General features: G+C 45.7%; 1 protein-coding gene across 1 annotated transcript in view; it reads right to left on the bottom strand.

Moving 5' to 3' along the window:
* Positions 1-25,017, bottom strand: part of pde4dip (phosphodiesterase 4D interacting protein) — a 133,171-nt gene that overhangs the window by 17,094 nt on the left and 91,060 nt on the right. Inside the window, exons 23-32 of the mRNA XM_084308348.1 lie at positions 23,047-23,331; positions 22,315-22,446; positions 20,796-20,915; positions 16,263-16,452; positions 15,944-16,044; positions 13,553-13,660; positions 13,143-13,235; positions 11,447-11,667; positions 10,206-10,355; positions 3,143-3,281 (exon numbers count right to left, since the gene is read on the bottom strand). Coding sequence (XP_084164474.1) covers positions 3,143-3,281; positions 10,206-10,355; positions 11,447-11,667; positions 13,143-13,235; positions 13,553-13,660; positions 15,944-16,044; positions 16,263-16,452; positions 20,796-20,915; positions 22,315-22,446; positions 23,047-23,331 — 1,539 coding nt within the window. The remainder of the gene's footprint in view (positions 1-3,142; positions 3,282-10,205; positions 10,356-11,446; positions 11,668-13,142; positions 13,236-13,552; positions 13,661-15,943; positions 16,045-16,262; positions 16,453-20,795; positions 20,916-22,314; positions 22,447-23,046; positions 23,332-25,017) is intronic.

Genomic DNA, 25,017 nt, shown 5'->3' with positions numbered 1-25,017 from the left:
TATAGCAAGGTACAATTGAAATCTAGATTGTTACAACCGGCCGGTCGAGTATATAAAAGAAAGGAAAAAACAGTCAAGTCCTTTGTGGGTCCGTCCAGTCTAGTCAAAGCAGAGAAGTAAAAGAAGTGAAGCGAAGTCCAGTGGTTTCTCTATCAGGGTGTTTTATTGGTCCCCTAGTCCAGTGTGTGTACGTGGTGTCTCTCCTGAGTGCACGTTGTGTGTCTGTGTCTATTGGTCAGCCTGTATGTCCGCTGTGCATGAGTGCGTGGAACGCACATTTACGTGCAAGTTTGTGCGTGTGTGTCTCTATGATAACGATCTGTGATTAATGGAGACTAGAGTATGCGACCAGTGTTTGACCTGGTCGTATATTAGTTGGCTTGTGGCATTTTGTCATAATGAGTTTGAATTATTTGATCTGGCTAATCTGGTGGGTGCTGTGTGCGCGTTGAGAGCGAGGGTGTATGTATGTGTGTGTGTGTGTGTGTGTGTGTGTGTGTGTGGGGAAGATGTGTGCGTGTGACGTGTGTGTAGGTTTGTGTGTGTGTGTGGGGGAGATGTGTGCGTGTGTGTGGGTTTGTGTGTGTGTGTGCTTTGAGAGTGTGGGGGTGTGGATGTGTGTGTGCTTGTCCTATGTGTAAGTGTGTGTGTATGGCCTGCACCAAGCAGGTCACTGATAAGGATCTGTGAGTGCTCTAGCTGTGCCAGAGAGAGAGAATCCCAAGGGAACCAGGCCCTGCACAGTAAATGTCTTCTGTTATAAATCTACATGATTATACATGTAGAATGTCTCTGCTATAAACTTATGATTATACATGTCATATTTCAACACTTAACACTATTAGACTCTCTCGGCCTTTGTCCTTTGTGTCCCGGAATATCAGCCCCAAGCTCGTGTTGTCTAGGAGTGGTGCTAGCTCGCAGTATGCGTCAGCATTCAGCTTTGTATCCAGGGCTTGCGCGGCCGCCGTTATTTCTCCCGTGGGGGCCGTCAAGATGGTTTTCTTCAGCCCCACTCCGTGCATACAACACAACATTCGCTCTTCCCAGAGCTCGTATTCTTCTGCCCTTCCGTTAAACGCGGGCCACTTGCTCCTTCCTCTAGTCGCCATCTTTTGATGGTAGCGTAGCTTAGCTGCCTGTTAGCTCAGCTTTAGCGTCGTGCGGTTCTCCCGCTGCTAAACTAGCCTATACTTTCAGCTAACTAGCTATCCTTATTTTTGCTCTTCCGTGATCTGGGCCCATAACCTGTTGACAGAGTCACCTGGGGAGCAAACAATAACTGTTCATGACGACAAGGTCCTCTTTAGCCTTAACCGGCGTGGTTTATTTTCTTATGCACATTTGTACCACAAGAGTTAGAGTGAAAGAGATAGAGGGGGAGGGAACATTCCCTTTTATACCTTCTACCTGACGTCAGCTACAATAGCTGCGTCTCCTTACGCCTATAGCGCCCTCTTGTGGAACAGTTAAAGTGCAGTTACATACAATCATATTAACACTTACACTTAACAACGGGTGAAATAAAAAGAGACAGAGGACTTTTTGAGATGAGAGGAACAAGAGAATAAAGGAGAATGTATAATGAGAAAAGGTGGATGTCTGTTTCATCAAGTGTAGCCTCCCAGATCAAGAAAAGGATCACGGTAGTTTGATAGTAATTTCAGTTTTACATGGTACAGTAATTATCCCAATATGTGGGTGTGGACTTCCGGTTATGGTGGACAACTGAGCGGTCGCAGGCCCAAACTCTCTGACCAATTTCGCCATTTTACCCAGTTTCTACCTATCCAGACGCTACTAAAATCACCTCAATTTGTGCAGTAAGAAAATGCCAAATGATTAAGGCAAGAAGGTATCCAAGGTGAAGACGAACAAGTCCACTAGAAACCAGACAGACTTATAAGTAAAAATGGACGACGCTAACGGGGCTGCTGATGCTAATGTTTTTTTTTATAAAAAATTAAATAAAAAAATCCTCATTTTTTCGATTTGTCTCCCATCCCCACTGTTAGTCGTTATGCCAATTCCCAACCCCCTTCCTGGTTGTTGCGCACCCCACCCTACTGTTGGTCCGGGAGGCCGGAGACTATCACATGCTTTCCTCCGACACATGTGCAGCCAGCCGGCAGCCAGCCTGGCAGCGCAGACTCTCACTGGGAGAGTGTAACGTGTGGAAGGTCACACTACCTCCCTCCAGATCCTTCCCTCGCTGTGCAGGCACCCCGACTGAACTGTAGGAGTCGCTGTTTACAACGACCAGGACCCACCCACCAGCTTTTCCACCCCTAACACTGCCAATTGTGTTAGTATGAGTGACCAGCCAAGCTGGTAGCAACGCCGAGAGCTGGGCTCCTGCGTCTCCTGCGTTGGTGGCGAGTGCCTTGCCCACTACACCACCTAGCTGCCCTGATGCTAATGCTAACGTAGAAGCTAGCCAAAGCAATGACAACAGGGAAATACTAGCGTCAATTGATTTCCTAAAAGCAGGAGTCGCTATACTGTCAGATATTGGCAGGTTTTTGCTAATGAAAGAATATCCATATAAAAGGTATCTATCTATAATCTACCATATCTATCTGTTTATCTATCCGTCTATAATTCTATCTATTGTAAATTACTTAAACAAGTGTACAGCTGTTATGTCCTGTGTTGGCCCTGTATCCTGATGTCTGCTTACACAGGGAATTCCACACAATGACACCAGACAGTCTGTGTTCTAATAATGGTGAGCTCAGTTGTAATCCAACCCTAACTAGCTGACCAATACCTGTTCCTTTATTTGGTCTTGTGTCAGCCTTGTTTCTGATCCTATTTTTCTTTTTTGTGATCAAATTTCTTTTATTTTCACATGAAACAAGACGCAACACAATACAATAATAATAATAATACATAAGAAGACACCACAGGACAGTAACTTATTACAATAACGACAAGACAATAAAATTAAGTAAAATGAAATGAAATTAAATCGGTAGAGCAGTATAATATAAATAATATATACAAACAAATTAGAGAAATTACTATAAAGTGAAACATCCCGAGCCCCGTCCGCCCCCGTCCCGACCTCCACGGTCCCCCCCCCACGAGGACCCCATGAGGACCCCACTGGAAACCCAGTCTAGTAAAGACAGGTACTCACACTGGCTGACTATGAAGTGCTCCATGCTGTCCTTGGTCCGGTTGGAACTCCTCAGTCTGTCCAGGGCGTCCTTCAGAGCCTCGTCCTGTTCAGACAGGCGCTGGTGCAGAGTGATGACGTCCTGCTTCAGAGACTGTTCCTGAACACAGACAGAGAGAGACACACACACACACACACACACACACACACACACACACACACACACACACACACACACACACACACACACACACACACACACACACACACACACACACACACACACACACACACACACACACACACACACACACACACACACACACACACACACACACACACACACACACACAAAGGTAACACACACAGAGAACACACAGTCAGAGATAACACACACATACACAGAGAACACACACACACATAGAGAACACACATGTATATATGTGGATGTATATATATATTTGTGGATGTGTATATATTTTTGTGGATGTATATTTGTGGATGTGTATTGTTACGAAGGATCAGATTAAACCGAATATATATATTTACTACTTGATATATATTGCATAATATTTGTATATCGTCTGATATCCCTTGTGTATTCTTTGTACATATACACGGAATATCCCTTTTACCTAGTACAGACCATAATATTTCGTTCTCCTATTGGAAGCGATCCACTAGGCGCCACAGCCATACCCCCAATGTCTAGTTCAAAGTCACCGCCAAGGCTTGCCTGGACATGCCCGGTTCTGCGCAAGAATACGAGACAGGAATAAGGCTGGTACTAGATTATTCACCGTACGTATAAATACGTCGCAGGTGGATACAGCAGCACTTAGCCTAAAGTCAAGTTAACCTAGAAACGTGTTACCCTCAAACGTTAAAGCCTTCATCACGAGTCAACGACCAAGTGAAGTGAGCAACCGTGCATCTAAATAGAGCACTTATAACCGCGTGCGAATAGGACAGTAAAAGTATCAGAGCTTAGTGGAATAACGTCAAGTTCGACCTAGTTAATGTGAAGTACCACGCACCGGAGAATCTACACCGGTGAATGCAGAGCCCTTTCCAGCTGGATTATTGCTTTGGTCCTGTGGCTGTTGGAGCGGAGGAGAATCGTCTACACCCACTACTGTGTGGGATTTACCTGTGAGGAACATCACTCGAGCCCGTCTCTAGGAGAGGCTGGCCGGCTTTCACCTATGCTGCACGCATACTTGGATTACAGCTGCTGCTTTCGTCTGCCGATCAAGGGAGTAATGTACCGACTCCCGTAGCTGGACTCGCTGGAGCTTATTGATTCCCCGTTGATCCAGAGTTTGCATTCGAACATTTCCTCCCCCTGCTGGCCTACAACCGGAGGGACCCTACTAGTATCTCCCGCTGCCCTACTAGTGTACCATAGATATAATTCCTATTGATACAGGTGGTATTTATTATCTCCTGCGTACTATTCTAATGGACTTACGCTCTTGACTTACTCACGCACATTCTTCGCCTTACAAGCGCGACTCTAAGTAAAGTAATGTAATATACTATTATTGCTGCTAATAAATATTATTCTAACCAAGATTTGTGTGGAACCGTGTCATTGTGGAGGTGTTCATATCATATACCTGTGTACTGTATGGCCAGTAGTAATGTACATAAGACAGTAGTGGTTTAATGATACCATACTTATTAATACAGTCAGGGAATTGTACCCCTCAGTTAGAATTGGTCCTTCGAGCCGGAGGGTAATTAGCGTAATATTAATATAATATTAATATTAACATGGCCGATGATGAACACTCCACAAACGGTTCTCCTAAGTTAGATCGCCCGCAGCGCAGACAGCAGCCACCTCTTTCCCTAGAGGACTACGCTGACAGTCTACTACCTAGCTTTATAAAAAGGTTAAGTACGGATAAAATAGAAAAAGCGGATAGTAAAAGTATGTCAAACCCTACCGAACAGGCGACCCTGCCAGTAGAGACCCTAGTGGGTTCTAACGTAACTGACCAAGCTCACGGGGGGGACCAGGAGGGACCTGACATGACTTTACCCCCCGCCAACGCCAACGGGACAGCCCCCGGAGAGCTCCAGGATAAAGAAAGCGCTCCAGGGACAGAACCCGACCCACTACCAGAAGAGAAGCGCGCCCAGGAGATGGACCTCGAGGCGCGCCCAGAGAGCAGATCTCCAACGAGCACTGCCAGAAGCCGATCACCTCCGCCTGTGTCTTCCCCCAGCGAAGCGGACAAGATGCTGGCGCAGGCACTCATCGCCACCCTGGCAGCCTCCACCGAACGCGATCGACTTCAAGCGCAACAGACGAGCGAGCGCGAACAAGCTGCAGACAAACGAGAGCGCCTTCACGCGCAATTCCAAGCGCAAGCCCTCAGTGAATGCGAACATTCTGCAACCGAGCGAGAGCGCTTCCAGGCGCAACAAAGGAGTGAAGACGACCGCATAAGACTGGAGACCAGACGCCTTCAGACGGAAGAGAACATTGAAAGAAGCCGCCGCGAAGCAGTGCGCGATGCCGCCCATGCCCAGCGCGAGGCAGAGCGCGACCGGCTGCAAGCACAGCTGATGGACAAATTGATTGCCATGGCGACACCCCCTCACTCCGCACGGAGCTCCCGGAGATCATCACGACAAGGGTCTAGGGCACATTCCCCTACCCGACCAAGCGACCCGGGACCCCGCCAACAGGAGGATCCTGTCCACGTCTCCGAACCCCCTCCCCGGCCGGTCCATACGAGACCCAGCAACCGGGAAGAACCGGACCACGCCGAGAGACTGAACAGAAGACTCCAGGACCTAGCAGAGGAAGAGGAGGAGGAAGAGGAGGAATGTCAAGCCGACCAGCAGCAACGTACTCTGGACCAGGAGGCCCAGTACAGCCCCGACCAGCAGCAACGTACTCTGGACCAGGAGGCCCAGTACAGCCCCGACCAGCAGCAATGTACTCTGGACCAGGAGGTCCAGTACAGCCCAGACGTCAGCCCCGAGGCACTGCGCTACAAACCCCCGACTCAACTCACGGGTGAGTTTGACGCACCGTCAGCACCGAGGAACAGCACCTGGGTACCCGACCTTCGGTACCCACCAAGTACCAGCCCAAGACGACACGCACGGGGAGACTCGCCCAGGAGGCCTCTCCCCCAACGCTCACCGATGTGCCAGCCATCCATGGCATCGTACCTTGGCACACCGACATTCCCGGACTTCACACACGAGAACAGAGCACAGTACACAGAGCTACGAATGTGCTTAGAGACAATGATGTCCGATGTACCGGATGAAACGTACAAGTATGCTATCCTACTCAAGCACCTGAAGGTGCCCAGAGCGCACAATATAGCGCTGGCATATTCCAACTCTACTACCCCATACACCGCGGCTCTAGTAGCCCTCGACCAACGTTATGGACGCATATGGGACTACGTGATACAGGAGATAAGAGACATTGACCGTCTCCCCCCAGCCAGAGACAACAGAGCACTAGATGACCTCTCTATCAAGGTACAGTCCCTGGTAGGGATGCTGGGGTCCCAAAAGGAAAAAGGGATATACGAACTGTACGCTAACTCTAATGTAGAGAGAATATTAGAGAAGCTCCCTCCCGCCCGACAAGAGCGTTTTCGGCGGCAGAGAGACCACCGTGACCCCAACGGCCCAGAGGCATCCCTCCTAGACCTGTCTGAGTTCCTCGCCAGGGAGGTCAGCAGCTTACGACAGGACACGTTCGTATGGAGTGGACCAAGCCCAAGACCAGGACCTCGGGGATTAAATGATAACCGCCGGTCGGTGACCGTTATGCACCAAGCCGAATCAGTACCGCCGCACAAGAACCACAACACCCCCTCGACGAAAGAGGAGTGGAAGATTGAATGCCAGTACTGTGAAGGGGAACATCGGCTGTATCAATGCGACACTTTCGGGAAGCTGACCACGGACGAGGTGAGTCAGTGGATCAAGGACCACCGCCGCTGCTTCCGCTGCGCGCGCAGCCATATGGCAGCTGAGTGCCGCTTGAAGAAGAAGTGCAGCAGGTGCGGTGGCGCCCACTTGGAGGTCCTGCATGACATCAACAGGCGTCAGCCAGGACAACAGAGTGGGCCCGTCGCGGTAATGTACCATGCCGAGGCGGTGGCACCAGTACCGAAGAGCCACCAGACCGCCTCCTACTGTACCTACTGCGACGGCGGACACTGGATGGCACAGTGCGCCGAATATAAGACACTGAACCCCGCCCAAGTTGAACAGTGGCGTGAGGCGGCCCAGGCGGGCGCCGCTTACCGCGCAGCACAGTGCGGGGCCCTCCAGAAGACCCAAAGCAACCGACCAACAGGAGTGCTCCACATTGACCAGCATAGCGGGACCCCCCGAGTGCTCATCAAAGTGGTCAGAGTGCTCCTGAGCTACGAGGACAAGGTCCTGGACACTTACGCCGTCCTGGACGATGGGTCTGAAAAGACTCTCCTCCTCGCTTCCGCCGCAGCCCAGTTGGGCCTGCGGGGTGCCAAAGGTACCATGACAATACGCACCATCAGAAGGGACCAGAAGACCATAAAAGGTGAGAAGGTCTCCTTCAAGATAGCAACGGTGGACCAGCCCGAGAAGCAGTATAGTATAACCAACGTCTTCACCAGCCACGACATAGGCCTATCACAGTACACCTACCCCATCCCACAGCTGATGGCGAAGTATGTGCACCTACGTCAACTACCTATACCGCTTATCGACGGCGCCACACCGACCCTGCTCATCGGCTCCGACCACGCGGACCTCATTCTCCCAATTGAGGCGGCCCACATCGGACCCAAAGGATGCCCAGTCGCGGTTCAGACCCGACTGGGGTGGACGCTCCAGGGCCCCCTCTACGGACTTGACAGTCAACCCACGTCTACACGCTGCCTACACACAAAGGCGAGCGACACCGGCCACTCCCTCGTACAGCCCGTTGAGAGGCTATTGACATTAAGCGAGAGGCCTGTGAGAGAACCGTGGGCACAAGAGGGAGTTCGGAACTCCACCCCCCTCAGCTGCGCTTCAGACGTAGCTGACCTCGAACCTAGCACCCCAAGCGACTCCTTGACGGGGCGGCCGGAACCGGCCCCTCCTCAGACGGGGTACAGAGCAAACAAGAGAAACAGACGGAGGAGGAGGAGGCACAGCCAAGCACAGATCAAAGCAGTCTCAGGCCCGCTTCCTCCTAAGCCCCCCTTCATCCCGTCCAGTCGTCATGATCATAGACCAGTCACTACCCCGAGCTGCGTGGCCGGCCGGCCGCGTAAGCAAAGTGATCACTGGTGCCGACGGAAAGGTCAGAGCGGCAGAAGTGCTCGGCCAGAGGCGGACATACACCCGGCCCGTGGCGAGGCTGATAGAGTTGCCAAGGCTCCCCAACTCCCTCGATGACGACCATGACCCCCCGACTTTGTGAACTGCCCTACCCTCACAACGGACATTGAGTAGTGGACAGTGCGGTTAATCTGTCTCTGCTTATCTAATTAGGTGGGACTAATTAGGAGGCGGCTGTTACGAAGGATCAGATTAAACCGAATATATATATTTACTACTTGATATATATTGCATAATATTTGTATATCGTCTGATATCCCTTGTGTATTCTTTGTACATATACACGGAATATCCCTTTTACCTAGTACAGACCATAATATTTCGTTCTCCTATTGGAAGCGATCCACTAGGCGCCACAGCCATACCCCCAATGTCTAGTTCAAAGTCACCGCCAAGGCTTGCCTGGACATGCCCGGTTCTGCGCAAGAATACGAGACAGGAATAAGGCTGGTACTAGATTATTCACTGTACGTATAAATACGTCGCAGGTGGATACAGCAGCACTTAGCCTAAAGTCAAGTTAACCTAGAAACGTGTTACCCTCAAACGTTAAAGCCTTCATCACGAGTCAACGACCAAGTGAAGTGAGCAACCGTGCATCTAAATAGAGCACTTATAACCGCGTGCGAATAGGACAGTAAAAGTATCAGAGCTTAGTGGAATAACGTCAAGTTCGACCTAGTTAATGTGAAGTACCGCGCACCGGAGAATCTACACCGGTGAATGCAGAGCCCTTTCCAGCTGGATTATTGCTTTGGTCCTGTGGCTGTTGGAGCGGAGGAGAATCGTCTACACCCACTACTGTGTGGGATTTACCCGTGAGGAACATCACTCGAGCCCGTCACTAGGAGAGGCTGGCCGGCTTTCACCTATGCTGCACGCATACTTGGATTACAGCTGCTGCTTTCGTCTGCCGATCAAGGGAGTAATGTACCGACTCCCGTAGCTGGAGCTTATTGATTCCCCGTTGATCCAGAGTTTGCATTCGAACATTTCCTCCCCCTGCTGGCCTACAACCGGAGGGACCCTACTAGTATCTCCCGCTGCCCTACTAGTGTACCATAGATATAATTCCTATTGATACAGGTGGTATTTATTATCTCCTGCGTACTATTCTAATGGACTTACGCTCTTGACTTACTCACGCACATTCTTCGCCTTACAAGCGCGACTCTAAGTAAAGTAATGTAATATACTATTATTGCTGCTAATAAATATTATTCTAACCAAGATTTGTGTGGAACCGTGTCATTGTGGAGGTGTTTATATCATATACCTGTGTACTGTATGGCCAGTAGTAATGTACATAAGACAGTAGTGGTTTAATGATACCATACTTATTAATACAGTCAGGGAATTGTACCCCTCAGTTACATGTATATATAATATATATATATTTGTTGATGTGTATACACTATACAGTGTGGATGTTTGTGGATGTATATTTGTGGATGTATATATATTTGTTGATGTGTATATAATATACAGTATATATATATTTGTGTATGTGGATGTTTGTGGATGTATATTTGTGGATGTATATATATTTGTGGATGTGTATATACAGTATATATATTTGTGGATGTGGTTGTTTGTGGATGTATATATGTTTGTGTATGTGGATGTTTGTGGATGTATATTTGTGGATGTATATATGTTTGTGTATGTGTGTATATGTGTGTATATGTTTCATGTAGTTCTTTCCTTTCTTCCTCGCGGTGGTTCTGACCTGGTTGCTGCTGTGAGGGGTGCAGTCCTCGGTGCTGCAGGGCAGAGCAGCTCTCCAGAACATTCTGAGCAGAGAGCTGGATTCATCCAGGATCTGATGCAGGGTCTTTGTGTTGGACAGCAGCTTCCCGTCAAAACCTGGGTCTAGAGACTGAGAGAGAGAAATAAATAACAAATAAATACATATTATCCTCTTAACCTGTTAAGCTGTAAGGTCCCCTTATAAGAGACTGTATTAGATCCCCGTGTGGGGTATCATTGGTACCATTATCTTAAAACTATGGCACCAACAGGACTCAATGAGGACTTTGACATTAGATTTGACCTTATTTGAACATTTAACTTATAGAGGGAGACAGTCAATAGATAGACTTTGTTTTTTCGTTTTTGTTTTTGTTTGTGTTTTCAGGGGCTAGGACCTGGACCTGGTCCAAAGAAAGTACATTACACACTGCTGCCTATCTTTAAATGATGTCTAATACTGTGTTTAATATATATATATTTCTCAAAAAAATCTCCTTCTAAAAAATGTCAAATGAAAAGATAAATTGTTACTTAATCATGTATAAAATGTATAAATCATGCAAGTCTTGGGACCGCCCTTGATCACCAGGTGGGGCTGATATCTAATCTATTTCACTTCCTGTATAAAAATATGTCAATTTTTGTGTTGTATTCATACTTGAAAAAGACCGGAAAGGGTCGGTCGAAACGTTGTATCTACTGCTGTTATTGAGCAACTTTACTAAAAACACAAAACACAAATCCCAACCGCCCATAACAGATTAATACAACTCATGTGAGTAAAGGTAGGTTATTCCAGCCATTTCTGGAGCAGCTGGTGCCTTGCTCTAGTGCAATTTGATAATAGCTTTTACAGGAGAAATGTTACTCATTAATTTATCTTGCCCAGATATCCCAAAGCCAATCCAGGTATTCAAACCGGCAACCTCCAGGTCACAAACCTTACTCTGGAACATTTAAGTTACTGTTGCAACCTTGACCTCTCTCACACCCAGGACTCAAAACTAAGAGTGTCCACCTGTCCTGCGGACGTGGGACCGTAGAAAACAGATGTAGGGACAGTCTCTCAAAACGGTAGATCAAAAAAGTCCAAATTTGTGTATGTGATTTTGGACGGTTCTCCTTCAGTTTGGTACAAATAAACAGGTAGTTTGCGACAGTGCCAGGACAATTGTGGAACAGATAGTAAGTGTTGCTGTAAGCCCTGCTCTCTCTCACCTGCTCCAGGCTGAGGTCCCTCAGAGCGGGGCTATTGGAGGATGAGGAGGAGGATGAGGAGGATGAGTGGATGGCAGTCTCCATCTTGCGAACCAGATCGCTGCCTTCCAGGATCTGCTGCTGTAGGGCCTTGAAATCATCGATGTGTCCCACCGCATGGCGGCCATGCCGGTTGGCAAAGGAGCCATCTGGGGCCTGGCCCTGCAAAGTAGCTAGTACCGCTGAAAAGGAGAGAGTAGAGAAGAGAGAGAGGAGAGGGCAGAGAGGAGAAAGAGAAGAGGAGATAGAGGAAAGAGAGGAGAGGAGAGGAGAGAGAGGAGAGGAGAGTGCAGAAAGGAGAGAGAGGAGAGGAGAGAGAGGAGAGGGCAGAGAGGAGAGAGAGGAGAGGAGAGGGCAGAGAGGAGATAGAGAGAGAGAGGATAGTGCAGAGGAGAGAGAGGAGAGGGCAGAGAGGAGAGAGAGGAGAGAGGAGAGGAGAGGCCAGAGAGGAGATAGAGAGAGAGAGGATAGTGCAGAGGAGAGAGAGGAGAGGGCAGAGAGGAGAGAGAGGAGAGAGCAGAGAGGAGAGGGCAGAGAGAAGAGGGCAGAGAGGAGAGAGAGGAGAGGAGAGGGCAGAGAGGAGAGAGAGGAGAGGGCAGAGAGGAGAGGGCAGAGAGAAGAGAGAAAGGAAAGGGCGGAGAGGAGAGAGAGGAGAAAGAGGAGAGGAGAAAGAGAGGAGAGAGAGGAGATGAGAGGAGAGAGAAGAGAGAAAGGAAAGGGCAGAGAGGAGCAGAGAAAGAGGAGAGGAGAGATAGGAGGGTGGGAGAAGAGAGTCAAGTATAGAAATGTATCTCAAATGTTTAGAAACATGTTTGTTTTCACTCATGTCTAGACTTGAACAGTCCTGGGTCTGCTGAAAGCTTGATCAATAAGACTAGTCCTGGGTCCGCTGAAAGCTTGATCAATAAGACTAGTCCTGGGTCCGCTGAATGCTTGATCAATAAGACTAGTCCTAGGTCTGCTGAAAGCTTGATCAATAAGACTAGTCCTGGGTCTGCTGAATGATTGATCAATAAGACTAGGCCTGGGTCTGCTGAATGCTTGATCAATAAGACTAAGTCTATGCACCTGTCCTACAGTAGGTCTGCTGAATGCTTGATCAATAACACTAACAATTAGTCTAACCATATTGCACATTGCATTTTGCAGTGCATTTTGCACTGCTAAAATTACTTGCACATTACTCATTACACACATACTTTTTTTTGGAACTCTACATAGCCATCTTTGTTATTTCAAATTTATAGTAATATATACATCCTGATACACACTTTTAGAACTGTATATAGTCATCTTTATTTTAGTCATCTTATTTTATTCTATGCTAAATTTATTGTATTTTTATCTCATTTTATCTGCACTGCACACTTTTAGAACTGTATAGTAATCTTTATTTTAGTCACCTTATTTTATTCTATGCTAAATGTATTGTATTTTTATCTTATTTTATTATTAAGAATCTATCTTATTATTAAGATAGAAGCTGCTATGGTCGAGGACCACAATACATAGAATTTCACTGTTCTTGCTGTAAAGTACTGAAATAAGTGACAATAAAGAAATCTGAATCTGAATCTATGACCCTTCTACATTGTGTTCTTACACAACATGACACTGTATCGTGGCATTAAAGCAGCTACATGAGTCAAGGCCTCACCAGCCTCAGACTGCTGTGATCCCAGGGTAGGAGAGAGAGGCCCAGCGGGACTGAAGAGATCAGTGTCTCTCACAGGAGGAGAGGGGACGTTGTCTGTGGACAAGAGAGAGAAAGGACAATGGCTGTATTAATTAATCTATTGAGACCACATGCGTTGACGTTTTTGAGCAACAGGGTCTTTTAACTGTCTGATGAAATGTTTGATTGCACTGATTTAAAGTTGAAACTAAACAAACATTCCGTGCAAGGCCTCTAGTACAGGAACATAGAGACATCACCTTGGGCGACGTTAACCTGACATGTTGGCCAGTGTATCAGAGAACATATCAAGAACATGGGTTTTATATATCCCCATGATAATAAACTGAGCATTAAAGAGCTGTCTCTTGGCGTGAATATGATAAACTGACCATTAAACAGCTGTCTCTTGGCGTGAGGCCGTGTGTCACTCTGTACAGTCAGACGGTGCTCCAGTTGAACCTGGAGATCTCTGGGGTCAAAGGTCACAGAGCTGTCCCCTGAGTAAACAAAAACATTGATTTAGCCAACATTTAACATTTTGACTGGAAATATTGTTTCATTATTAAGTTATTAAGCAGTGTGTTGCTATATAGACCTTTAGAGACTTGACAACATAAACATTCTAAATGGGCCCAAGTTTATCTCCTGCTGCAGTGTTTGTTGACACCAATATCGGACAGGAAATACACTTGTGCCCAAGCTGTTCCCATAGCAACAGAATTCCACTGAAAAGGTATATGACAGTCTTACCAGAGAGTCTGTGTCTGTGTTGCTATAGCGATGACAGTCTTACCAGAGAGTCTGTGTCTGTGTTGCTATAGTGATGACAGTCTTACCAGAGAGTGTGTGTCTGTGTTGCTATAGTGATGACAGTCTTACCAGAGTGTGTGTCTGTGTTGCTATAGTGATGACAGTCTTACCAGAGAGTGTGTCTGTGTTGCTATAGTGATGACAGTCTTACCAGAGTGTGTGTCTGTGTTGCTATAGTGATGACAGTCTTACCAGAGAGAGTGTCTGTGTTGCTATAGTGATGACAGTCTTACCAGAGAGTGTGTGTCTGTGTTGCTATAGTGATGACAGTCTTACCAGAGAGTGTGTGTCTGTGTTGCTATAGTGATGACAGTCTTACCAGAGAGTGTGTCTGTGTTGCTATAGTGATGACAGTCTTACCAGAGTGTGTGTCTGTGTTGCTATAGTGATGACAGTCTTACCAGAGAGTGTGTCTGTGTTGCTATAGTGATGACAGTCTTACCAGAGAGTGTCTCTGTGTTGCTATAGTGATGACAGTCTTACCAGAGTGTGTGTGTCTGTGTTGCTATAGCGATGACAGTCTTACCAGAGAGTGTGTGTCTGTGTTGCTATAGCGATGACAGTCTTACCAGAGAGTGTGTCTGTGTTGCTATAGTGATGACAGTCTTACCAGAGAGTGTGTCTGTGTTGCTATAGTGATGACAGTCTTACCAGAGAGTGTGTGTCTGTGTTGCTATAGTGATGACAGTCTTACCAGAGAGTGTGTCTGTGTTGCTATAGCGATGACAGTCTTACCAGAGAGTGTGTCTGTGTTGCTATAGTGATGACAGTCTTACCAGAGAGTGTGTCTGTGTTGCTATAGCGATGACAGTCTTACCAGAGAGTGTCTGTGTTGCTATAGTGATGACAGTCTTACCAGAGAGTGTGTCTGTGTTGCTATAGTGATGACAGTCTTACCAGAGAGTGTGTCTGTGTTGCTATAGCGATGACAGTCTTACCAGAGAGTGTGTCTGTGTTGCTATAGCGATGACAGTCTTACCAGAGAGTGTGTCTGTGTTGCTATAGCGATGACAGTCTTACCAGAGAGTGTGTCTGTGTTGCTATAGCGATGACAGTCTTACCAGAGAGTGTGTCTGTGTTGCTATAGTGATGACAGTCTTACCAGAGAGTGTGTCTGTGTTGCTATAGTGATGACAGTCTTACCAGAGTGTGTGTCTGTGTTGCTATAGTGATGACAGTCTTACCAGAGAGTGTGTCTGTGTTGCTATAGTGATGACAGTCTTACCAGAGTCTGTCTGTGTTGCTATAGCGATGACAGTCTTACCAGAGAGTGTGTCTGTGTTGCTATAGTGATGACAGTCTTACCAGAGTGTGTCTGTGTTGCTATAGCGATGACAGTCTTACCAGAGAGTGTGTCTGTGTTGCTATAGCGATGACAGTCTTACCAGAGAGTGTGTCTGTGTTGCTATAGCGATGACAGTCTTACCAGAGAGTGTGTCTGTGTTGCTATAGCGATGCCAGTCTTACCAGAGAGTGTGTCTGTGTTGCTATAGCGATGACAGTCTTACCAGAGAGTGTGTCTGTGTTGCTATAGCGATGACAGTCTTACCAGAGAGTGTGTCTGTGTTGCTATAGCGATGCCAGTCTTACCAGAGAGTGTGTCTGTTTTGCTATAGCGATGCCAGTCTTACCAGGGTGTCTGTGTTGCTATAGTGATGACAGTCTTACCAGAGAGTGTGTGTCTGTGTTGCTATAGCGATGCCAGTCTTACCAGGGTGTCTGTGTTGCTATAGCGATGCCAGTCTTACCAGGGTGTCTGTGTTGCTATAGCGATGCCAGTCTTACCAGGGTGTCTGTGTTGCTATAGCGATGCCAGTCTTACCAGAGTGTGTGTGTTGCTATAGCGATGCCAGTCTTACCAGTGTGTCTGTGTTGCTATAGCGATGCCAGTCTTACCAGTGTGTCTGTGTTGCTATAGCGATGCCAGTCTTACCAGTGTGTCTGTGTTGCTATAGCGATGCCAGTCTTACCAGTGTGTCTGTGGTACATGAGGAGTTCACACTGTAGAGACTGGAGCAGACCTCTGCTCTCACACAGCTGCTGCTGCAGAACACTCACTTCATGTTGGAGCCTGAAGACAGAGACATGTGTTAGTACACATACCTGCTCTCACACACACACACACACACACACACACACACACACACACACACACACACACACACACACACACACACACACACACACACACACACACACACACACACACACACACACACACACACACACACACACACACACACACACACACACACACACAAACACAAACACACACACACACACACACACCTGTTGACGTCCTCTTGGTTCTTCTGTCGGTCCTGTTTGAGTAGCGACACCTCCTGGCTGTGAGACTGAGCCTCGGTCTGCAGCCTCCTGCTCTGCTCCGCCCACTTCTCCGCCTCTAGCTCCGCCTCCTTCTGCCTGGCCCGCCCCAATAGGACCGTCTCGCGCAGCTGCTCCGCCTCCTTACTGCCGTCTGCGAGGGACAGGCAAAATTATATTAGTACCATCTTTAGAGAATAAAGTACTCAACATGTACTGTCTTTAACTATGAGTGAACACAACACTCTAAGTTACCATCTTTAGATAATAAAGTATTCAACCTCTTCTGTCTTTAACTAGGAATGAACACAACACTCTAACTTACCATCTTTATATAATAAAGTACTCAACCTGTACTGTCTTTAACTATGAGTGAACACAACACTCTAACTTACCATCTTTAGATAATAAAGTATTCAACCTCTTCTGTCTTTAACTAGGAATGAACACAACACTCTAACTTACCATCTTTATATAATAAAGTACTCAACCTGTACTGTCTTTAACTATGAGTGAACACAACACTCTAACTTACCATATTTGGATAATAAAGTACTCAACCTCTTCTGTCTTTAACTAGGAATAAACACAACACTCTAACTTTTTAGATAATAAAGTACTCAACCTCTACTGTCTTTAACTATGGATGAACACTACACTAACTTACCATCTTTAGATAATAAAGTACTCAACCTCTACTGTATTTAACTATGAATGAACACAACACTCTAACTTACCATCTTTACATAATAAAGTACTCAACCTCTACTGTCTTTAACTATGAATGAACGCAACACTCTAACTTACCATCTTTAGATAATAAAGTACTCAACCTCTACTGTCTTTAACTATGAATGAACACAACACTCTAACTTACCATCTTTAGATAATAAAGTACTCAACCTCTACTGTCTTTAACTATGAATGAACACAACACTCTAATTTACCATCTTTAGATAATAAAGTACTCAACCTCTACTGTCTTTAACTATGAATGAACATGACACTCTAACTTACCATCTTTAGATAATAAAGTACTCAACCTCTACTGTCTTTAACTATGAATGAACATGACACTCTAACTTACCATCTTTAGATAATAAAGTACTCAACCTCTACTGTCTTTAACTATGAGTGAACACAACACTCTAACTTACTATCTTTAGATACTAAAGTACTCAACCTCTACTGTCTTTAACTATGAGTGAACACAACACTCTAACTTACTATCTTTAGATACTAAAGTACTCAACCTCTACTGTCTTTAACTATAAATGAACACAGCACTCTAACTTACCATATTTAGATAATAAAGTACTCAACCTCTACTGTCTTTAACTAGGAATGAACACAACACTCTAACGTACCATCTTTAGATAATAAAGTACTCAACCTGTACTGTATTTAACTAGGAATGAACACAACACTCTAACTTACCATCTTTAGATAATAAAGTACTCAACCTCTACTGTCTTTAACTAGGAATGAACACAACACTCTAACTTACCATCTTTAGATAATAAAGTACTCAACCTCTACTGTCTTTAACTATGGATGAACACAACACTCTAACTTACCATCTTTATATAATAAAGTACTCAACCTCTACTGTCTTTAACTATGAATGAACACAACACTCTAATTTACCATCTTTAGATAATAAAGTACTCAACCTCTACTGTCTTTAACTATGAATGAACATGACACTCTAACTTACCATCTTTAGATAATAAAGTACTCAACCTCTACTGTCTTTAACTATGAATGAACATGACACTCTAACTTACCATCTTTAGATAATAAAGTACTCAACCTCTACTGTCTTTAACTATGAGTGAACACAACACTCTAACTTACTATCTTTAGATACTAAAGTACTCAACCTCTACTGTCTTTAACTATGAGTGAACACAACACTCTAACTTACTATCTTTAGATACTAAAGTACTCAACCTCTACTGTCTTTAACTATAAATGAACACAGCACTCTAACTTACCATATTTAGATAATAAAGTACTCAACCTCTACTGTCTTTAACTAGGAATGAACACAACACTCTAACGTACCATCTTTAGATAATAAAGTACTCAACCTGTACTGTATTTAACTAGGAATGAACACAACACTCTAACTTACCATCTTTAGATAATAAAGTACTCAACCTCTACTGTCTTTAACTAGGAATGAACACAACACTCTAACTTACCATCTTTAGATAATAAAGTACTCAACCTCTACTGTCTTTAACTATGGATGAACACAACACTCTAACTTACCATCTTTATATAATAAAGTACACAACCTCTTCTGTATTTAACTAGGAATAAACACAACACTCTAACTTACCATCTTTAGACAATAAAGTACTTTAACTATGAATGAACACACCACTCTAACTTACCATCTTTAGATACTAAAGTACTCAACCTCTACTGTCTTTAACTATGGATGAACACTACACTAACTTACCATCTTTAGAGAATAAAGTACTCAACCTCTACTGTCTTTAACTATGAATGAACGCAACACTCTAACTTAGCATCTTTAGATAAAGTACTCAACCTCTACTGTCTTTAACTATGAGTGAACACAACACTCTAACTTACCATCTTTAGATAATAAAGTACTCAACCTCTACTGTCTTTAACTATGAATGAACACAACACTCTAACTTACCATCTTTAGATAATAAAGTACTCAACCTCTACTGTCTTTAACTATGAGTGAACACAACACTCTAACTTACTATCTTTAGATACTAAAGTACTCAACCTCTACTGTCTTTAACTATGAGTGAACACAACACTCTAACTTACTATCTTTAGATACTAAAGTACTCAACCTCTACTGTCTTTAACTATGAATGAACACAGCACTCTAACTTACCATATTTAGATAATAAAGTACTCAACCTCTACTGTCTTTAACTAGGAATGAACACAACACTCTAACGTACCATCTTTAGATAATAAAGTACTCAACCTGTACTGTATTACTAGGAATGAACACAACACTCTAACTTACCATCTTTAGATAATAAAGTACTCAACCTCTACTGTCTTTAACTAGGAATGAACACAACACTCTAACTTACCATCTTTAGATAATAAAGTACTCAACCTCTACTGTCTTTAACTATGGATGAACACTACACTAACTTACCATCTTTAGAGAATAAAGTACTCAACCTCTACTGTCTTTAACTATGAATGAACGCAACACTCTAACTTAGCATCTTTAGATAATAAAGTACTCAACCTCTACTGTCTTTAACTAGGAATAAACACACCACTAACTTACCATCTTTAGATAATAAAGTACTCAACCTCTACTGTCTTTAACTAGGAATGAACACAACACTCTAACTTACCATCTTTAGATAATAAAGTACTCAACCTCTACTGTCTTTAACTATGAGTGAACACAACACTCTAACTTACTATCTTTAGATACTAAAGTACTCAACCTCTACTGTCTTTAACTATGAATGAACACAGCACTCTAACAACTCACCATCTTTATATAATAAAGTACTCAACCTCTACTGTCTTTAACTAGGAATAAACACAACACTCTAACTTACCATCTTTAGAGAATAAAGTACTCAACCTCTACTGTCTTTAACTATGAATGAACACAACACTCTAACTTACCATCTTTATATAATAAAGTACACAACCTCTTCTGTCTTTAACTAGGAATAAACACAACACTCTAACTTACCATCTTTATATAATAAAGTACTCAACCTCTACTGTCTTTAACTAGGAATGAACACAACACTCTAACTTACCATCTTTAGACAATAAAGTACTTTAACTAGGAATGAACACAACACTCTAACTTACCATCTTTAGATACTAAAGTACTCTACCTCTACTGTCTTTAACTATGAATGAACATGACACTCTAACTTACCATCTTTAGATAATAAAGTACTCAACCTCTACTGTCTTTAACTATGAATGAACATGACACTCTAACTTACCATCTTTATAATAATAAAGTACCTCTACTGTATTTAACTAGGAATGAACACAACACTCTAACTTACCATATTTAGATAATAAAGTACCTCTACTGTATTTAACTATGAATGAACACAACACTATAACTTACCATCTTTAGATAATAAAGTACTCAACCTCTACTGTCTTTAACTATGAATGAACACAACACTCTAACGTACCATCTTTAGAGAATAAAGTACTCAACCTCCACTGTCTTTAACTATGAATTAACACAACACTCTAACTTACCATCTTTAGATAAAGTACTTAACCTCTGTCTTTCACTATGAATGAACATAACACTCTAAATGACTATATTTAGATAATAAAGTAAACATTGTTCCTCTGAAAACCTAAAACGTGCTTATACGGTTCTTCGTATGAGGGACTCAATGATGGAAGGAACTAAGAATGCTAAACCAGCTGTCACTGTTGCATTGCATGGTCTGAGCAGACTCTGCTGTGTGTGAACAGTATAACTGGTACCTCTGTTGGCCTGCTGGAGTTGGCTGAGGAGGCTGAGGTTCTCCTCTTTCAGCAGCCGGATCTCACCAGACAGCTGACCCGCGGAGTCCAGACCCTGGATGTAGATGTTAGTGGGAGCAGCTGGAGACAGGAGGAGAGGAGGAGGAGGAGGAAGAGGAGGAGGAGGAGGAGGAGGAGGAGGAAGAAGAGAGAGAGCGGGAGAGGATGAGGAGAGGAGGAGAAAGAGAGTGATGAGGAGAGGAGGAGGAGGAAGAAGAGAGAGAGAGAGGGAGATGAGGAAGAGAGAGAGGAGAGATGGAGAGGAGGAGGAGGAGAGAGAGTGAGAGGAGGAGGAGGAGAGGAGGAGGAAGAGGAGGAGGAAGAAGAGAGAGTGATGAGGAGAGGAGGAGGAGGAAGAAGAGAGAGGGAGGGAGGGAGGGAGGGAGGGAGAGGGAGAGGAGGAGGAGGAGAGAGAGGGAGGGAGAGGGAGAGGAGGAGGAGAGAGAGGGAGAGGAGGAGGAGAGAGAGGGAGAGGAGGAGGAGGAGGAGGAGGAGGAGGAGGAGGAGGAGGAGAGAGAGAGGGATGGAGATGGAGAGGAGGAGGAGAGAGAGGGAGGGAGAGGGAGAGGAGGAGAGAGAGGGAGAGGAGGAGGAGGAGAGAGAGGGAGAGGAGGAGGAGGAGGAGAGAAAGAGGGAGAGGAGGAGGAGAGAGAGAGAGAGGGAGAGGAGGAGAAGGAGGAGAAGAGAGAGAGAGTGAGAGGAGGAGGAGAGAGAGGAGGAGGAGGAGGAGGAGGAGGAGGAGGAGGAGGAGGAGGAAGAAGATAGAGAGAGGTAGAGGAGGAGGAGGAGGAGAAGAGAGAGGGAGGGAGGGAGGGAGAGGAAGGAGAGAGAGTGAGATGAGGAGGAGGAGGAGAGGAGGAGGAGGAGGAGGAGGAGGAGGAGGAGGAGGAAGAAGAGTGAGAGGAGGAGGAGGAGGAGATCGAGGGAGGGAGAGGAGGAGAGTGATAGGATGAGAGTGATAGGAGGAGGAAGAAGAGAGAGAGGGAGGGAGAGGAGGAGAGATGGGAAAAGATGGGGAGGATGAAAAGAGAGAGTGGGCAACGAGAGAAATGAGTGGGAAGAAGAATAGGAAGACAATAGGATAGAAAAGTAAATGTATTGCAGTATTGATAAGAATGAGCTTCAATAAGAAGCTTAGTGACGTATTAGACTAAGGGCTAGATCCACAAAGAATGGATTGCACAGAGCAAGTTGCACCCTTACTTACAATTCATTATGAATTGAAAATGGGGGACCCTGATGTAAACAAGACGAAAGTCTTTCTCTGGTCTGCATCCCCTTAACAATTGTGTGTATTGAGCCGTACTGTATTGTACCCATTCTGCAATCTGTTAATAAAATCATTCAATCAATCACCGTGCATTATTTCTGAATCTTGAAGAAAAACTCCTTGTGTGCGTGTGTCTGTGTGTGTGTCTGTGTGTGTGTGTGTGTCTGTGTGTGTGTGTGTGTGTGTGTGTGTGTGTGTGTCAGTCTCTACCTTTCTCTCTGCTGATGTTGGCCAGTCTGTCCTCCAGCTGGTTCCTCAGTCTGTCGTTGGTCTGGATGGAGTCCTCCAGTCTCTGTCTCAGACCGCGGATCTCTCTCAGGTGTTCCTTCATCAGGTCAGGACCTGGAACACAACACCATGTTTTTATTAAATCTAAAGTCTCGTCATCCAGGCAAGTTGACTAATTACACATTGTTACTTACTGCTAAATAGGGTACATGTCTACTTGAAAGTAAACTTTAGATGGAATTCCCCTTTAACCACTGTGTCTATCTGTACCTGCGTGGCTAGTTAGGTGGAATTCCCCTTTAACCACTATTAGGGATGTCCGATATTGGCATTCAAATGTAATATCGGAAATGATCTGTATCGGTTTAAATTTTAAATTTTTTTTTACATTTATTTAACCTTTATTTACCCAGGCAAGCAAGTAAAAACAAATTCTTATTTTATTTATTGTCAAAAGTATGCATGTGTTAATTCCACAACAAGAGATATGCAATGTGAATTACTTGAAATTATTAACTTTTTTTGGGGGGGGAAACCCTGCATATATCGGTATATCGGAAATTAAGAGTTGGACAATATCGGTGTATCGGATATCGGTAAAAAAGCCAATATGTTACATGCCTAACCACTGTGTCTATGTGTACCTGCGTGGCTAGACTGGTACCCCTGTGACCCCGTGACCCCGTGACCCCTGTGAAAGGTGAGCTCCCATACTCATCGGTCGTGCTCCGTACGCCACGTCCCACAATGCACTGCTCTCCAGCAGACTGGAGCCGGTCTTCAGGGCCGAGCCGGCGCCCAGGCTGCCGCTGAGACTGGCCGCGGTGAGGCCCCCGGTGCCGGGCCCGCCGCAGAGGGGGGAGGGCTGGAAGCCGTGGTGGTAGGAGAGCAGCGGCAGGAAGCCACCAGGCGGGTCGGCGTGGTGGTGGTGGTGGTGCTGGTGAGACGGCATGATGGGGAACCCAGGGAACGTCCTGTTGGACTGAGGCACGGAGAACCCTGAGGGGGGGTGGAGGGAGAGGGAGAGAGAGAGAGAGAGGGGGGTAGAGAGAGAGAGAGAGAGGGGGGGGGAGAGGGAGAGAGAGAGAGAGAGGGGGGGGAGAGGGAGAGAGAGAGAGAGAGAGGGGGGGTAGAGAGAGAGAGAGAGAGAGAGGGGGGGGAGAGGGAGAGAGAGAGAGAGAGGGGGGGAGAGGGAGAGAGAGAGAGAGAGGGGGGGGGAGAGGGAGAGGGGGGGTAGAGAGAGAGAGAGGGGGGGAGAGAGATAGGGAGAGAGAGAGGGGGGGAGAGAGGGGGGAGGGGGAGAGAGAGAGGGGGGGAGATAGAGAGAGAGAGAGAGAGAGAGAGAGAGAGAGAGAGAGAGAGAGAGAGAGAGAGAGAGAGAGAGAGAGAGAGAGAGAGAGAATATATGTGAATATACTTATAAAACATGACATTTGGCTCTTTTGAGATAGTAGTTTAAAGTGCCAGGTTAGCCAGTTGTGAGTGTGTGGCATTCCGATTGGATCTGACCTTCAGATTCACACATGCTGAATCATCTCTGTCAGATCTCACTCCGATGCAGAGGACGGGGGGGGCGGGGGGAGAGAGAGAGAGAGAGAGAGAGAGAGAGAGAGAGAGAGAGAGAGAGAGAGAGAGAGTCCTATGGACAGGAACTCTGAGTTCGCTGATTAGTCTTTTTGCATTGGCGAGCGCTTGTCAAATCTGCATTCCACTCCAAAGTGGGAGATCACAGCGCATTAAGATCAAGCTGAGTGCACCGGGTTCACTCAGAGAAGAAGAACCCTTAGGTAACATGAGAGAACGTACAGTTTCACAGAGAGATGGCTGAATAAGGGAGAGGAGAGGAAGAGGAAGAGGAAAAGGAGGGGGAGAAGGAGAGGAAGAGGAGAAGAGAAGGAGGATGAGGAGGAGAGAGACAGTAATTATGGAGATTGGGATTATGCAGCCACAGGGCGCTGACTGATGAATTCAGCTTGGCCCTCGCTCGCTTGATATCAAGTGGCTTGTGGACCCGCAGCCATCAGCCCTATTCATGGTGAAAGACTGTCAGGTAGGCTGTCAGGTAGGCTGTTAGACTGTCAGGTAGGCTGTCAGGTAGGCTGTTAGACTGTTAGACTGTCAGGTAGGCTGTCAGGTAGGCTGTTAGACTGTCAGGTAGGCTGTCAGGTAGGCTGTCAGGTAGGCTGTTAGACTGTTAGACTGTCAGGTAGGCTGTCAGATAGGCTGTTAGACTGTCAGGTAGGCTGTTAGGTAGGCTGTCAGGTAGGCTGTTAGACTGTCAGGTAGGCTGTCAGGTAGGCTGTCAGGTAGGCTGTTAGACTGTCAGGTACAGTAGGCTGTCAGGTAGGCTGTTAGACTGTCAGGTAGGCTGTCAGGTAGGCTGTTAGACTGTCAGGTAGGCTGTTAGGTAGGCTGTCAGGTAGGCTGTCAGGTAGGCTGTCAGGTAGGCTGTTAGACTGTCAGGTAGGCTGTTAGACTGTCAGGTAGGCTGTCAGGTAGGCTGTCAGGTAGGCTGTCAGGTAGGCTGTTAGACTGTCAGGTAGGCTGTCAGGTAGGCTGTCAGATAGGCTGTTAGACTGTCAGGTAGGCTGTCAGGTAGGCTGTTAGACTGTCAGGTAGGCTGTCAGGTAGGCTGTTAGACTGTCAGGTAGGCTGCTAGACTGTCAGGTAGGCTGTCAGGTAGGC

The sequence above is a fragment of the Notolepis coatsorum genome (genome assembly GCF_963971535.1).
Source record: "Notolepis coatsorum genome assembly, chromosome: 2".
Taxonomy (NCBI): domain Eukaryota; kingdom Metazoa; phylum Chordata; class Actinopteri; order Aulopiformes; family Paralepididae; genus Notolepis; species Notolepis coatsorum.
The sequence above is the reverse complement of the archived record's forward strand: the minus strand, read 5'-3'. Positions and strand labels throughout refer to the sequence as shown.